At 39.9% G+C, this 18,147-nt stretch overlaps 1 protein-coding gene across 1 annotated transcript; it reads left to right on the top strand.

Annotated features, from left to right (window-relative positions):
- The first annotated feature begins 810 nt into the window (after positions 1–810).
- On the top strand, positions 811–10,782 carry LOC104146017 (neuropeptide Y receptor type 4-2-like). Its single transcript, XM_009677884.2, has 2 exons — positions 811–935; positions 8,125–10,782. Exon 2 carries the CDS (start codon positions 8,241–8,243, stop codon positions 9,372–9,374), a length of 1,134 nt encoding a protein of 377 aa, XP_009676179.2. The 5' UTR covers positions 811–935; positions 8,125–8,240; the 3' UTR covers positions 9,375–10,782.
- The last annotated feature ends 7,365 nt before the right edge of the window (positions 10,783–18,147 follow it).

Genomic DNA, 18,147 nt, shown 5'->3' with positions numbered 1-18,147 from the left:
ATGCATATTAGCTACAACTACTCATCATGCCTTCAGAAGGGCCCCAAAATAGCAGCAACTACTGCACTTGTTAAGTAGTCAACCATAGCTAAAAGGCTGGCTTAAATAAACACCCGAAATAGCTCTTTGAAATACTCTGCTTGTTCATCTTTTCTCAAGCCAAGAGAAATATTAGCAACTCTGATTTCTGCCTTGGGTTTTCCTGAGAAAGAACAAGGGGAAGAATCAACGAGAACTGGCACTTCTATAAACCTTTTTTCTCCTATTTTTTTTTAAATTTCTCAAGGCCCTAACATTTCTGAGTTCTTTACCTGAATAACACTGTACCTCTTGCACTTTCACAGCCTGGATATTTAAGATTGAAGCCTGGATTCTTCTAAAATAAATTTCCGATGCTAGTCTGTAGTGGACTGGAAAAACTGAGAAAACCGATACTGGTAACCTGCTTATACACATGAGCAAAGCTTCCGAGTCCTGCAGAAACTTTGCCTCAACAAGGAGAGCAGAATTAGGGTCTATTCCCTTGTTTCATTCCTTTGCTTTAGCGTGCATGCCACTCACATGTACACGCGTGCGGCATGGGCGTATGTTATACTTCAAACAGTTTCATAGCTCTTTCCTGAAGCTGCTGTTCATCTTAAGTATCTGTAGAATTTATACATTTATATAAACAGCAGAGGGAGCCAGAACTTTAAAGTCAGTCCATAAGCATAAAGCAGAATTCATTGGCTAAGTTGGAGGGAGGGAGGGAAGGAGGGGGAGAGGGGGGGGGGAGAGGGAGAGAGATGCCATCCAAATTACCTACAGAAACAGCAAAGAGCTTCTCTTCTGAATTGCTGAGACACAGAAGATCTTACTTTGCTGCTACAACATTCTTTCATTCTTCCAAGACATGAATGTGCAGCAACAGCAGTAATTTTCTCAATCAATAACAGGTAAGAATTTTCTAAATTTTGTTTAAACTTTATGGTAGCTCAGATCTACCTATTAGAGTCATCACTTCTGGTTATAAAAATCTATTCAGCTTTCACTTGAGTGGCTGACAGCTGATGCCATAATTATTTATTCACTTTTCGCTCAGATCTTTGGATAACTGACTCTGATTTCTGATCAGAAAATGTTAACTAAGGATTCTCCTAAAACTTTCATTTAAGAGCTGAGACAAGAATGATATGGGAGAAACATTTAAAGCAGAGTTACTGAGTGGCTAATGTATTAGTACAGTTTTAAAAAGTAAGTTTTAAAAGAGAGTCCCAAAATGCTTTATATGATATGATTCTTCATTCATTTAACAATTAAGGTAAGCAGGAGGTAATAAGAAGCCTTCAATTAGCATTTAAATTTAAAAATTGATCTATTGGTGCTGACAGAGACATGAAGTTTAAATTCAAGAGAAGCCATGGGTTAGAAGGCTTTAAACAGGTTGGATTCCTAGAAGCAGAGAATTCTTGCACAGTCCTTCAGTTCCATGAGAATGGCGTGGATTTCTTTAGGGTTTAGAAACGATGCAGAAACAAAGGCAAAAACGTGAAGTGAACCTGATCCAAAATCCACTGTAAGTAATGGGCTCTGAATCACAAAGCAAGGAAAAAACAATAATAAATTCTTTGTTCTGTTTGTATATTTTTTAGCTCTTTCCCTAACCCTTGTCCACCTTCTAAGGTCTTTAGGCAGAGACTTTGCTGCTCTGGATCTGTGCAGCACTAAGCACAGAAAGACCTATTCTCAATTAGTTTTTAAATATTACTATTAATAAATATAATGCTTATTATGGTACTAATTTAGCAAAAAGGGTTATGAAAACAAGGGAGACCTTAATAAACGCTTTACTGTTTACAATTCAGCTTTTGATTAGGGCTTTGCAAACAATTGCTTTGCTGGTCAGTGCCTGAACCAAAACATGAAAAGGATGGTTTTGAGGGTTTTTTGGGGGTTTTGTGTTTTTTTTTTATTTTTGTTTTTTTAAGGGAAGAAAGCGTTTGCAGATTTTTTAAAAAGTGATTTTGGTATAAATGAAATATTTTATTCCATTGGAAACAGAATAAGTTTAATTCATTTCTGAGGTGTTTTTAGTAAGACCAAATGGCTTGAACCAATGTACAGGATAATGACAATACCCGACACTGATTTAACCCAATGGAATTAGTGATTATCTAGGTTATGAAAGATATTGCATTCAACTCTCAAATCCATCTAGTTCAGATCAGGGATTGGAAGGAAATCTCTCAGCTCCAAGAAGTGTTCCCTTCCCATTAGGTTTTCTGGCGTACGAAGAAAGGGTGTTCTTTGTGCTTTTGGAGTTCCCAGCTAAAGCACAAAAAGTGAAAGTCACCCTGGAACTATTCAGCAAATTTGGGGAAGAGTTCACAAATAGTCTGAGTGCACTCAACTATCATGTTCCACCAAACAGTTATCCCATTTTTAACAGGTGCATGCAGTGGGACATGCCACAGAACACCTGAGCCTAGTAAACAGGGAGCACAGCCTTGGAGCCCTGCAGGGCGGTAAGAGGGAGATTGCAAACTTACTGAGGATTTTCAGGGTTCAGATGTGCTCCCTGTCACCTTGCTGCATGCAAAAAGCCTTCCAGGTTATCACTGGTGACTGGAAAACACTCCTTTCCTGGCCCCAAGACCTCCACTTTCCTAACCCAATCCAGTTTCTACCAGTATTCACCGCATCACTCTCCAGTTACCCTAGCTGGCTGCCTGCTAAGATGCCCATTATAACAATTTATGGATTTCCCACATCCTTGGATAAAGATCACCTTTCTGAATGACCAAACCTATATCTTTTCCTCTTGGGTACGAGGCAATTCACAATGGCCTTTACCGTTAAGGGGTTTGGAGATTTACTACCCTTCTCCAGCCTGCTGACCTGCTAGTCACATTTTACCTTTGTGAACGAGATCCGCATCTTTCATAAGGATGTCATGAACTTAGCCAGAAAATAAAAATTCAGTGTAGGTGGTTTTGTAAAACTTTCCTGATTTCTGCAGATCAGAGACCCATGTCACAAGCTCAAACCTCCTACATGGTTTCCTTCTGAAAATGTATAGATATGAGAGGGGAAAAAAAATACCCACTTTCATGGGTTTTTATACCAGCTGTCAGTGTTATAGCCTTGAAATATATTAATACATACAGCTTGTGGTATAAGCTTATGCATGCATGATTATGCACATTTTAGAAATAGATAGTATTAGCTTTTTGGATGACCTAGGACAGTCACTCACAATAGTTTTGGGACATATGCAGTTTAACAAAGATCAAGAAGAACAAAAAGTCCACCATTAAATTTCATTGTACCAGATCCCTCACAGATTTAAAATTGCTGTGGGATGACTGTTCATACACAGTGATAGGTATTCTTTTCTGATTAAGTGTTGCCTTCCCAGGAACCTCTAATGATATCCAACAGGTTACTAACCTTTCTCCCAGATAGAAGGTCAAACAGGGCAAATCCTGCAATTTATCCTGAGATAACGTCACCGCAGGCAAAAAGAAGGTACCACTATTAGTCAGTCATCAGGCAGCTCAGTTAATACACGCAATATAAATCTTTAGAGTCCTGTCAAGCCTCTCCATTGCTCATTTGTTTCTAAGAGGCTATAAGCAGCCTATAGCTGCTTTACTCCAAATAATTCCCATAGCTTTTTAAATAACAGTCATACACTCGCTTCTTGTTTATGAGAATTGCTTCTCTCAGGAAGACTTACTGGATGAAAATAGTAAACAAGGCTTGAGCTACTGGTTAAGGTACTAAGCCTAACAAAGCAATTGCTTCTGGGTACCAGATAAAGACAAGTACTACAGACATACTATTTTCTTCTACTTATGTCTATAGTGAAAAAACGATACACAGTGTCCATCGCAGCTCTAGCTTTTGATTCCTGGCTTTTTATTTCAGCGAGGGCGGAAAGATTAGCTTTACAAGACCAACCTGTCTTTTATCAGTTAGCACACACCATATCAGTACTGTATCAGCAGAAATTCCTTGTTTTCCTGCTCTAGGAAGCAATTTTTCTAGAAGTTTTCATAAGACACCTTCAAGTCCAGAGGTCTCTAAAAGGGCAGTTGTGCACTCACCACCTGGAACCGCTCACTGCCTAGAAATCTCCTTGAAACACACTGAAGGTTTCGTTTTCTTCCCTGAACATACAAACAGTATGTTTGTAGTCTCTATAGGATTCCCTTCTCTATGTGGAATTTTTCTGGAAAACACAGGATGGCCATTTGGGACAAGGCTTCGGAGTTGACCACTGATGGGCGTTTTTCTTTTGAGACCAAAAAAAAAAAAAAAAAACACGCCCAAAAAACCACTCAGTTTAAAGTTTAAAAGACTATGTCATTCAGTAAGACACATACCTTCAAACCTCCTCTGCTCTATTTCCTTGCTTCCAGCACAGGCAACACTGTGATTAACATCTCTAAGAGACATAGATAAAGAATTTAACTTACACCAAGACTAAATTTTAAAGCTCCTTCACTTTCTCCTTCTCTGTCCAGCTAACTGGCTGCAGATTTTTGTGATACTGACCTTTTAGAGAAACTATCTCAGTCTGCACGTTAGCTTTTATAATTGATCTCTTTCTTGAAGTTGATTGAGTTCTGAACAGGCTTACTCTTTCCTCAGATGAAAAAAGGAAGAGAAAAAGGAAAAAAACCAAGGCAAAAAAAACCCACTTATCCACCTCTTCCTCCAAGCTCCTTCTCCAAACTGATTTAGGAGGTAGGCTTGTTACTTCTACAAAGCAAGTAAATATTGTTTCACTCTCTGGAGACAAAGGCTGTTCTGTCAGCTTAGATATATGGTTTTAGCTATATTTCACTGCCTAATCAACAGATCTTTGATCTGGCAAGGAGCTAAACACACTTTTTCCTCTGTCTTTTTGCTTCAGTACATTAATTAACATTTCATTCAAATACCTGAACAGAATAAAAATACGTTGCTTACTACTGGCTCTTAATGTAGATCAAACCAAATGGGAAACACTTCAAGATGGTACAGGATTGGCCAATGATTGACCCTGAGAATCTGCCATCTAAGGATACCACAAAAGGAGGCATAAATATAAGCTCACCATAACTTTTATTTTTCTAGAATCGAATTTTTCTGCTTCTTATATTACAGTTGTGAGATATAGAGAACCACGGACCCAGGTGATCTGGGCTCTGACTTTTGCAAAGACATCAAGCTGGCAGGCAGTTATAAGTACCTGCAGAGCACACCACAGATTCACTTGAGACGCAGTGAGACATCAGCTGTTTAGTTCTTCTGTGTCTCAGTCCCCTTATTTGTGATAACAGAGTGATAATACATTATTCACCTCTGAGCAGTACTGGAGAATGGACGTCTAGGAAATGCTTGACAGCTGTCTTGCAAGTAACGCAAAGTATTAAAAGACAGTGAACCCAAAATAATGCATTCCAGACCTTCTGAGACATTCCTTACCCCCACCACATCTGCCACACACCTAACAGCCACTCTGCCTTTGGCATTGCTTTTAGGAACACTCCCCTCATAATGGTGGACTCTGGCTTCTACTTTTGGGTGGCTCCACTACATTGTATTCTTGTTTCAGTGTTACCAGTTGTCATTACTGACCCCTCAGCACATCCAAAAGAGTCTGAGATCCTGGTGAAGGCTTAGCCCATTAGGCACAGCTGCTTGGAATAACTCAGCACACATTTTTCAAGCAAAAAAAGAGGAGCATGCGCTTGTTGTCCAGGATACTGTAGCTAAGGATACATGCTGGAACTGTGGTACAAAGCCCATGTGTTGAACAACAGCAGAGCCTCTTCATCCTGTCCAAATGCCAAGACCAAGATCCTTCAACTAGTACCATACAATATTGCAGGTCTCTGATCCCTTTGCAGCATCCCCACAGGCCAGCACTCATCAAAAGCCGGTTGCTAGTTTTCGACTCTGTCACCATTTTCACACTGAACGAGCTGAAACAGGCTCTTCTTTGCACTGACCCACCCCCTATATGACAATGCAATCACACACAGTCTTTGCCTTTCCTTTTTGTTCCAAGGAAGGAAAAAAAAAAAAAAAAAAGTCTGTTAACCCTGGGTAAGGAACACCACAAAAGTGAGTGGACAGAAACAGTCATACCTATGCCCACTTTTTGGAAAAATTTCCTTTGCCGTCTTTGAATTATTATTCAAGGTTTAAACTACTGAGGAAAAGAAAGATCAAGAGAAAGAAAATATTAACATCTTACTTGTGTGATCGTCTCTGACGGATAGGTACCAATATATTACAGATATATCAACAGGCCTGACAAAGCAGCAAAAGAACTGACTATACTAATTTTCGCTGATCAAGCAAAACAGTCCCAGAACACCCATTTATTTACTATACACTGTTGTTGCCTCTCAGGAACTGACAATAAAATCATCGAGAAGCAGACAGTACAAATCATAAAAACAAAAAATGAGATAAACCAAAAAGCCTAGCATGGTAGACCCTTTTCCGTATAGTATTGGTTACCTTTATGTATATAGTTGCTCAGCAATAAACACTACTCAAACATCAATAAGCTCACTATACCATTTGATTTATGTATTAATATGTTGAACACTTGTTTTTCTGAAACCCTGAGAAGTTCATTGCAACCTCACAAACTTGTTTGAGTAGCATTTTACTGCTGAGAAAAGACTCATGCAATGGGTAAATAGTGTTGTTCCCAAGTGTTCGTTTACACCGCACATTACAAGCCTTCATACTCCATGTAGCTGCCTCTGACCTGAGGAGAGCTGCCGGCAGGGTTAGATGTTTTTCTCCATTCCTTGGAAAAGCACAAGACCAAGAGGGAGGATTACAGAGCAGACCTGCCAAGGCAAAGAACAACCATCTACATAAGCAGATTCTGGTGCTTAGTTGAAGGAAGGAGCCCTGCACCAGGAAACTCATAAGGAAAGGGAAAGAGGATATCCTCCCCCTGTACAGAAGGGAAAAAGAATCTGGGAAGAAGGGGTGACAGAGGCTGATTATAACAGTCTCCCAGGGGCCCACTGGTAGAGTCCAGTCAATCCTACAGCCAAGATTTCCAAAAGCATCTGGCTCCTAATAACTCTGTGGACTCAACTGCCTGAGACTTCATTGAAAAGCCCAGCTCAGGGGCTGCAGCAGGTGCTAGGAAGCAGACCAATCTGCCTGTGCAGAAATAGTAAGTCACTAATCCAGGTTATTGCAACCTTTGAATTCTCTTCATTAAAAGCTGCCAAAAGTAAAATTATGCTGGGGGAGAATCAATAAACTTTTGACAAGAAATTAAGTGAGGCTGTTGAAATCACCGACTCTTATGGCCAAAATCAGGAGACTGGAATATATTTCTGGCAAATCCTGTGATGACTACATTGGCCTCCCACATCAGTGCCCTTTGGGCACAGGAGCTCATCTAGAAAGGAGAAGCAAGGGAGTTGGACTGCAGTTCCCGTGAGCTATTGCAGCTGCAAAGCAGCAGAAAAATGTGGAACTGATTCTGAATCATTTCACACTTTTTCGAAACTGATCCATGTTATCACTGCTGAGGATCTGAGCCTAAGTTTTTCTGTCTCAAGCAAATGCTGAGTGTTCTGGTTGCAATTGTAAATTCAATTCACAGATTAACTCACCTAAGATATTTCTATGTCAGCTTTATGCAGCTCCTATGCCTTAGCTTTCACCTTGATGTTTAGCTTGCATGAAGCTAAATGCAGCCTGACCCAGTACCTTCTGCCCACTTTTTGGATCGGAACCTTGCAAATCCAGAATTACATATAATTTTTATTCCTTACTGTAATTCAGCTCAGCTGTCTTGAAGTGCCACTCTACTATATTAGTGATGTTCAAGATACTGCACTGAGATAAATGATGAAGTTCAGATGTTCTTAAAATCATGGGGTAATCTCAATATAAGTATATTGCAATAGAGTTGCACTGACTTAAGGACAGTAAGAACCAAAGCCAGCAAATAACTCCATTTTATGGTCCAATACAATAAGTGAAAGGAAGGCATGTCTTTTTTTCACAGAATCATTGGTACTCACTTCCCTGTCTCACTCCCCTACACACTACCCCTTTGACTTATCTACTGTTGCTTAATTTAGCATTCTTTTTTCCTTTCCTTTGCAGACATAATCAGATCCTCTGCAGCTGAACAAAACAGATGAAACATTTCTAGAGCCAGCTCCAGAAGACCCAGATTCTATTTCATTATCACCTTTTTGGATAATCTTTTGGGGTCCAGGATGAATAAGTCCAGGGTTGTTAATGATGGTTTTCCCTTCATGAACAGTAAGAACTGGAGCTCAAACCGAAGCTTCCCCACACACCTTTCAAATCAGTGCAGGAACATCACTGACCTTACTGTCTTTCTGGTCACTTCTTACAGCTTGGAAACTGTCCTAGGCATTGTGGGAAACATCTGTCTTATTGCCGTCATAGCCAGGCAGAAGGAAAAGGCCAATGTCACCAACATCCTCATTTCCAACTTAATCATTTCAGACTTGTTTATGGGTCTTGTCTGCCTGCCTTTCACCATTGTTTACACCATGATGGACTACTGGATATTTGGGGAGGTCATGTGCAAAATGACCTCCTTCATTCAGTGCACATCTGTGACAGTGTCAATTCTTTCCCTTGTCCTTATTGCTTTGGAAAGGCATCAGCTCATCATAAATCCAACTGGCTGGAGGCCAAGTATCTCCCAAGCCTATCTAGGAATTGGAGTCATTTGGACTTTAGCATGCCTCATGTCCCTGCCCTTTCTGACCACGTCCATTTTGTCTAATGATTTGTATGAGCAGCTCTCGTACATCATGAATTTTTCCACTGACAAGGCCATATGCATTGACTCGTGGCCTTCTGAGCAGCACAGACTTATCTACACCACCACTTTGCTGCTCTTGCAATACTGCATCCCTCTTTTCTTCATTATGGTTTGCTATCTGCGTATCTACTTACGTCTGCAGAAGAGAAAGGACATGTTTGAGAAAAGCGAATACAGCAACCGAGCAGTTCAGCTGAGAAGCATAAACATTTTGTTAGCATCCATGGTTGCTGCCTTTGCTGTTTGCTGGTTACCACTGCATGTTTTCAACACTATTGTGGACTGGAATTACAAAATCATTTCACCTTGCCACCACAATCTGATCTTCTCATTGTGCCACCTGGTAGCCATGGCTTCCACCTGTGTCAACCCTGTTATCTATGGTTTCCTAAATAGCAACTTCAAAAAAGAAGTGAAGTCACTGATTCTGAACTGCCAGCATAATTCAGTAACTGCATCAATGGAAGAATATGATCATTTACCTTTATCCACTATGCAGACTGAAATCTCAAAGGGCTCACTGATGTTGAGCTGCAGACATAATTCTATCTAGCAGGCAGTAAACATTTACAGATGGATGCGTGGAGCACACCACAAACCAATTATCACCTGTCAGCATAAAAAGCAACTGATGATGCTATAGCTGTGATATGAACAGGAGCCCATTACTGCTGGATTTTTGGAAGAACGGGCAAAGGAAGTTTGTAAACATACACGGTGGTTCCTATGATGCACAAGTTGTTCACGTCACTGAAGTGGTACAGATAGCTATTGAGAAGATTGGGCTGCTCTAACAGCTCAGTAACTAAGGTGTGGATGCACACAGACTGACACTGGGTTCATCAGCTAAGCTCACATCTCCGTCGTGACTGAGGCAGAATCCCAGACTTTCAGTTTTGGCGCTGCAAGGCTGCCCAGCGCACTGCTCAGCTACCCAGATTCTCTTCCATTTTTCAGTATTAGTAAGATATTTAGCCAGTGTTGACAGACCAGTGGAACAGAGATGTGTAAATATAGCAAACTTTGTGCTTTGTTGACTCTCACAGCTTGTTAGGTAACACTAATCTTTCAGCAGATGTAGTTCACATCAAACAACTGGATGCCTGTTTGCAATGTCTATCTCTGTAGGGTCACAGAACAATGATCCTGTTACTTAAAGACGACAGTTACTTATTGAGGAATGGTGGCAAATGAAAATGTTACCCCGTGGCTTAGACTTTTAAAATACTTCGAGATGATGCTGAGCATAGTTTATAAGCAGACAAAAGACAGTTGCAGATCTATGTGATAACTCAGTCTGGTTGACTTCATGATTCCTGCTGCTGTCAGTCACAAAGCTCCACGTGCTAAAAATGCATGCCATGATAATACAAGATGGCTGGATTACTGGAGTTGTTCCAGGCCTTAGTAGCAAGGTGTTATTTCTACTTCAACAGTGAAATGCTTTTTAGTACTCTGATTCAGGAGTACACCATTTAGAAGACCAAAATAGGCATGAGGAGAAATGCCTCTAGAAATGTTAGTTTTTAGGAGTGGTTGCACTCCTAAAGAAACAAACTTAGGCATGGAGGCTTTCAGTTTCCTGTTAAAGTAAAACCAAATGTCAGATACCACTCCCACCTGCTGGCATCAGCAACAGAGGTGCTGAAACTCTGACTAATCAATTAAAGGTCAACAAAAATACGCAAGTGGAATCCAGGTCAGGTGGAGACACACATCTTAAATCCAAGCTACATGTAAATAAGATGTGTTATCAGTCGCTCTACTGAAATGAGGGTCATGCTTCCCCACCACCACCCACATCTGTGGTATTTTTAGACTTTGTCCACAAAACCTACAAATGATAAGCTCATTTTTCTTCAGAAAAGAACAATATGACAAACTTCTGGAGCCTGAGACATTGCTCAATGACTGCTAAGAAACCAAGAAGCAGGCACTCTCAAGAAGGTCATACTGAAGTGATTAAAAAAAACAAAAACAAACAAAACAAAAAAAACACCCCATAAGCATAAAAAGATGACCAGCATCTTAATTCAAAATGTAGTAGGTCAGTACTAAAGATATATGGAATCATCTTCTGTCCGTGTTGTTAAGCTAACCCTAGCACAAGACTGAACTCGATGACCACCTGAGGTCCCTTCTAATTGAATTGTGCTATAATAAGCTGTCCTTACCCATAGTCAATAGATTTGCCTAGGGTTGAAGCTATCCAACGTGTAGCTGTGCAGAAAGCTAGAAATCCCTTAGGCTAGAAGCTCTCTGATTAGATGGACTGGTAGGTAATCACGTGAGGGAAAAATCCTTTCCATGCTGCAGTCTGACAGTCCATATGGATGTTGGACAGAGCGTCTGAAGACAAGAGCAAAATCTTATGCTATAAAGTAGTAAAAGCCATCAGCAAGCTGGAGATCATATCCTTTGACATAAATGGGAGTAAATTGCTTCTCATGAGCTGGGTACACTCTGGTACAGAGTTTCAGGTTTAGGCCTTGAATTCTTGTGTTCAGGGTATTAATGGAAAAGCTGAGGCTGCCGCCCTTCTGATTCTGTGCAGAACCTGTATACCTCAGTAAGAGGGTTCATATGTGATTACCTTTTGCATCTTCCCCAAACTACCTGGCAAGATATTTATGCATCTTTCTAATGGATTTCTGCTTTGTTTTTTATTGTTACTTGTTACAGTTATGATGAGGATTTGGTTTTCTTGATTCATTTGTATGCAAAGTAATTTCTAAACTGGAGACTGAGCCCATTAGAAACACAGACCAAGAGGACTCATTTTTTCTTACATACAGTTCTAGTTTAAAATTGGCTACTGTAACTGAAAACAAAGTTAATACAACCACGTGGTGCTGAGTAGTACCGAATACATTAACTCCTCCTAATCAACTTGATTTATACATGAATTATGTTGTATTTGAAGGCTTAAATACTACTTCAACTTTGTGATGTCTTTGTATTTAGGGGTGAATTTCACCCAATTAGCCTTAAGTAATTCCACCCATCTCCTGTACTTGTTACAATTCCACATTTAATCAAGATGCATGTCAAGCTATAGTAAAAATACTCCGCGAAGCATGAACATAAGAGATTATCTGCTCTGTAATCTTAAATATACTACTTTGCTTCCATTTAAAACACTGCTGTTTGCAATTACCCTCGAAATTTTTGCTTCCATGAATGTGTTTTTCTCACTAGCTGTAAGTGAAAACTTTTTGACAGAGAAATTACCTAGCTCTAACAGCTGATTTCTGACATACTGTATGTGTGTTGTACATCAAGTCCCAGCTATTCCTGAAAAGGGTAAAAACATCAGCTGAGTGTGCCTTCTTTGAACTGTAGTTCATGTGGCCATGTACACCCATGATCACAAGCGCGTATGTGAAGCAAGCAGATACAACATTAAAATAACCCAAACTGACGCAAACAGGGATTTATCTTCCTCTAGTGACTAAAGGAAGTGTCAAGCTTGGAATCAAGTACTGTTTGAGGCTAATGGATTTTTGTCCAGATAAACTAAAAGATTTAGGCTTTAAAATCCACCAAACCCCACCCAAACATCTAACTGCAAAATTCAGGTCATCAGAAGTCCTAACCAGCTGCTGCCTATTCATCCCCTTACATACCATCCAGAGACACATGTGTTTCAACCTCCAAAGTTTCCTAGGTAACTAAATATAAACTTTAGAGTAAGTCCAAAAAAAGTTAAGCTCCAAAGGGCTAAATGTCTATGCTATGTGTAAGCCCTACCTATTTACACCCTGGGAATCCTTCTGTCACAGACACAGGGAAGGTGCCTTTACCACCACTTCATCATGTGCAGACATAAAGACTTATAAGGCTAAGCATGTAGCTGTGCACAAATGCAGTAGAAGATACTAAGCTATTAGTTTTTAAGAACCATTCTAGCAACTGTTCCCTTTGAAGGCAAAGGCACAAGACTGGAGGAAATTACAGCCTACATGTCTGTTGAAACAAATACTTTTGTTGCTTTGAGAGACTTTAATGTGATGAAGAGAGGCTCCATTTCTTTAGTCCCAGCAAATGGTAACAGGGCAGAAATAGCTTACATACAAAGTTTGATCCTTCTTATATATATTTATAAAAGGGGAAAATGTGTTTGCTGTACTGCAGTGATGCTTTTAAATACGCTCTTTACAAAGTTCTGCCACTGAATTACAGGAGGTATGTGGAGGAAATATGCAGGAGGTATTATGTGAATCCTAAGTTCACCAGATTCTTAAGACCTTACCCTAACTTTTCTTTTTTAAAAGCCTTTTCATGATCCTACCTTGTGACATGTTGTAAGAACACAGTAAGATCTTCAAAGCAAGAAAGCAATTACTCCTTTGATGTTAAGTGGCACACCTTGGGAAATTTAATAACAAATAAAACAACATTGCCTATGTTACTTCATTTCTCTGTGCCTGCTTCTATAAAATGGCATAGTACTATTTACACTGTAAAGTATATTTGTGCCTGCTTCTATAAAATGGCATAGTACTATTTACACTGTAAAGTATATTTGAGTAAGTTCTCAGCTAGGGACAGTCAGGAGAAAACAAGATTATATCATACAATAAGGGCCTCTGATACATGAAGGAGTAATAACTTGATGTATCATTCCTCAGGACAAACGATGGTGCAGTACAGCCAACTGAGAAGACAGGCTAGGTATCAGAAATTCAGCATGGGACATTTGAATTTTCTCATTCCAGGACTCGGCTCACCTTCACGAACTTGCCTGGATTTCACAGGACACTTGGCCCTACACAACATACATCATGAACTATAACCAGAAACCCAACCAGAAAACTAAGGTTGCCAGTATCAAAGTTTTACTGAACCTCAGAAATGCTTTGACTGGGTCAAAAGAACGAGTGTACTCTGAGCTGGGTAACTGGCCCTACACAAAGGCAGACAAGGTACTGGAGATGACCACAGGTTGTGCTCTAACCCGACTATGTTTATTACATCGACACACGCAGGGAAGAAGAGCAGTAGCGACATCTGCTCGCGGCCTGCCATACTGCTGCGGGGCACAGATGCAATGGCATTATCACAGGCAGCTGGTGAGGATGCCGCAACAGCAGTCCAGCGGGGTCTGCCCAGGAGGGCTGTTCCCAGCAGGGCCAAGGCCAAGGCCTGCTGCTTTCAGATGCAGATCGCATGTACCAAGTGTGTTAATCTATGCAGCTCGCTCCAAATTAAGACATCGTAACCTAAGGACTCACTAAGAATTCTTTCTTGCCAATAGTTTTCTTTGACATATGTAGCTTCTCACACGTACATCTGACCTTCCTTTTACAGGCCCATTTCTTCAAGAAAAACTGGTCTGATTTTCGGAGATATAGCACATTGTTGTTGCTTAGCACCATGGGTAATCTGGGTTTACATTTTATAAACACCAACATCCATGTAGCTTTTATGAGCTTCCCGCACTATCTCAGTTCGTTTTACAAAGTCACCGCTTTGAACTCAGGAAGTGTAAGTAGGGTAAGACCAAGACTTATATTTTTGTATAATGCCTTTTCCTGCCAGATAGTGCTCATTAGGCCTCCATCAGAGCTGTTTTTCTATCCTTTCAATAAGTGTTTAGCAAACATGAAGCCCAGTAGCAGCATAGGGATTATGTGATGGAAATTCAGTATGATACTAAACTTCAGTGCTTTCTGTTGGGCTAAAATTGATAAGACCCCACCAGTCAATCCATTTGTATTGAAAAAAATAACAGTTAAATAGTGCTACAGTTTTCATCCTGTATGGTAGAAAATGCTTTGTTCAGTAGCAACCATAATACAGACTACTGGCCATAATACTTAAAAACATCTAACAAAAAAATTTAGTCATAGTACGCAGAAAATAGAGCACTGCAAGTTTTTCTACCTATTGGCAAAATATGGTGGGTTGTGTTAGACATGGTGACATAGTAACAGTAATATAGATGCATATTATTTAGCAGAATATCAGAGATGCTAATGCAGCCTAATTCTATTAGCTTCAAGGTGTAACACCTGGCAGTAGAAATATAGCTTTCATCAATCAAAAGCTACGATGGCATGCAGAACATGAAACTTGCACTTTAACTCGTAAATATAGGACTAAGTTTTGTCATTTAAATCCCAAGTAAAAGCAGCTGTATACTTGGAATACAATAACTTTCGTTCATGAATTACTATGTCCCCTATCCAGACTACGGGAATACAAAGCCTCCCTGTCAACAGCTACTGGGCAAACACTCCATCATTCATAAATATTTGTCTTAATTCCATTTTATCACAGAAGGACTGCAAGCAGAATGTACTTATACAGTATTACAGGCATAATGCAGCAATGACTATTGGTTTATCTACTCGATAGGCTGACTTAATGACTAAAAGTAACTACCATGTACCAAGTATTTATTTCACTTCAAGGCAGGTTATATAAAAAAAAAAATCCTGATGTCCTAAAGGCCAATCTCTGTTAGTGTAACCAATTTCAGAAATATACTGCATTCACAGCAGAGAAGACGTCTGAAAAATACTGGAAGGTTCTGGTCTCCTCAGCAAGTATGCTAAATGCACAGCAAACTAGTACAGTCAAGCAGAGAGTTTTGTTTAAATTGATGGCAAATACAGAGGCTGCTTCAGGAGCATAACATGCATGTATCCTCTGGCCTTGGTTTTGGGGAAATTTCACAGCATTCAGAAGACAACAGATGTTGGCTAGCATTGTTACTAAGATTTTTAAAGCTGATTAAGTCATTGAGCTACACCAATTTTGTTTAAAGTTCAGCTTGTACCTAACTCCATTCATAAGCCATGCAGCTAAACTGTTGCTGATTGTAAGGTGTCCCTTCATAATAATCCGCATTTCCACAAGGCATCACAGAAGTCCCACAGAGCACCTGACACAACACACACAGATATGCACAGCTTCACACCAGGCAAGCTAACCTTCACTAGCAGAGCAAAAGGAATTACTAAACCTGCAAACTGCTAATCTAGTTCCTCTCCCTCAGCAATAGTCTATGAAATAAGGGTAATTGGGTTCCACGTCTGGGTGAGTTACTCACAAAAGGCCAGGCACGGAAGCATCCTGCTGTTTGTGGGAAGGAAGGGGGGAACCCATCCGGCTGAAACAAAAGGCAATATTTCGCCCATATTCAGAGCAACAGGCATTATATTTGCTAAAAAAGGCCTGATCTAGTACATGATCAATTCTGTGCATGGCAAAGTAGACAGATTCAGGATTTTGAAGAGGTTGAGCTTTAAGTGAGGACAATATGAGGCTTTATGCTTCAAATTAATCGGTGCTCACTGAAAACAGTTTTCCACAAACCACAAATAATCAGGACAGTAATATGTGAAACATTTGAAGACTAATATATAGAAGATGAATCTTATACCTCCATTATTTCTCAGGAATCTGAGCCACTGGGTAACAAGTACACTACACATATTAAAATATTCATCATAAAACTCTAAGAACTTCCAAAGAAACAGTTTGCAAGTATGAGAAACAGTCCCTCATTCAGCAAAAAGGTTGAACACAAATTGTTTACCTGACCATAATTATGCCCCAACAGAAGTTGCTTAGTTTTAGACTTCCTACTATGCAATGTGTTCTAGGTTGGCAGTTAGCTTCACTGGAAATAAAGCACATCAAGAAGCAGTAAGATAATGATAAAGACTGTAAAGCAGAAATGAATGCACTGTTGTGATGGATTGTAAATAAATGATACGGTTTAGTGCACTACAGAACAGCTAATAAGCTTCTCTTAAGTATAACAAGAAGGAATGTGCCTTTATTACTACTATCTTAAACTCAATATCAATTTTTACAAATAGAAGTCATTACCAAAGAGATAGCAGCAAGCATCTGCGTGTGTGCAGAGAGGGTAAATGAGCGTAAGAAACAGACTTAAGTTGTTCACATTGAACGTCTTGTGTCTAGGGGATTACGTAAAGTATCAGGGTTTTTTTTAGACCTGGAAACAAAATTAATTGATGCTGTTGCTATGATTCAGCCATCGACTGGACCAGCTGTGTTCATTTTGGTCTCAGTAATCTATTATTACTGGTAGGGAATGAAAATATGCACTGTGGTGCTTATTTTAAGTGTGCTTATCAGTGGCAACCTCTCATTTTATGCTAAGAGCCAACAACGTTGAGTATTCCCTTCTATAGCTAAATAGAAATAAATAAGATGCCAATAAGTAGTAACAACTCTCAGGAATATTTTTTTTTTTTTTGTAAATCAAACTTTTTTAAAGCAGCAATTATAATAACTATTGAGGAAAATGCAGTCAATTATTTTAATGGAGGTTTACAAATCACAGTCCTGTTAGGAAAAAATAGCCACATTGCATCCTGTGGTAACACGCACTAATTGTTAATAACTACTAATTGTTAATAATTGTTAATAAAAAAAATTACAGATATTGTCTGGGAACCCTAAACATGTGTAATACTTCTGAGTCTTTTACTTGTCCTTCTCCTTAAGAGGAAACAGAAAGGGGCTTTATCTCAATCAGAAGCATCCCATTCCACTCAGCAATTTCAACCTTCCTGGAAGAGAAAAATCACTAACCTGATTTTCACATTTTAACTAACTGCATTTCATGGCATGTACATCTTTGCAACCTTGATAGAAGAGAGGTTCTGTGAAGATGGTGGTGTTAATACCTATTCCTTGCTGGAAGTGCCAGAGAGGGAGCTATCGTCCCCTCGGTCCCTGGAAAAGGGTAAATTCTATCAAATAATTGCACCTCAGACACTTTTGACATTAAACTAAGAACTCCTCCCCACGCTCTTGGTCAGGTTTGATACATCCAAGCAGATATTGTGGTTGGACTATTCTTGACTAGAAACAACTGCAAGTTTTTCTTACAGCAAGTGCAGGACACACTCCCACATATCCTTACTGGCATGACAACAATAGCTGGAGACCTTGCTAAAAGATCAGACGCCCGCTGCGCTTTGTGCTCCACAGAACATTTCAGAAAAGGGTAAGTTTTCCCACAGATATACTACTGCTTGCGTATCTGAATATCAGCTCGTTTCTGAACTGGTTTACAACAGCCTTCTGGAGGCCACCATTCTGAGAGCAAACTTACTTTTCTTGTCTTTTTTCCAGGGGGGGGGGGGGGGGGGGGGGAGAAAAGTTTAGAACTGGCAGCTATGTGAATGAGATTACCCACAAACTCAAAGCTCCAAGAGACAATGTAGGCTAGGGCAGTTCAAAAGACATTGCACCTATTCCTGGCACTGCTCATGACTTAGTGTTTGATGTTGGATAAGTCCCACCACTACTCCCCCATCTCCTCCTTTGTTCTGCACACC

Source organism: Struthio camelus, chromosome 7 (assembly GCF_040807025.1).
Source record: "Struthio camelus isolate bStrCam1 chromosome 7, bStrCam1.hap1, whole genome shotgun sequence".
NCBI classification, from domain to species: domain Eukaryota; kingdom Metazoa; phylum Chordata; class Aves; order Struthioniformes; family Struthionidae; genus Struthio; species Struthio camelus.
The sequence above is the reverse complement of the archived record's forward strand: the minus strand, read 5'-3'. Positions and strand labels throughout refer to the sequence as shown.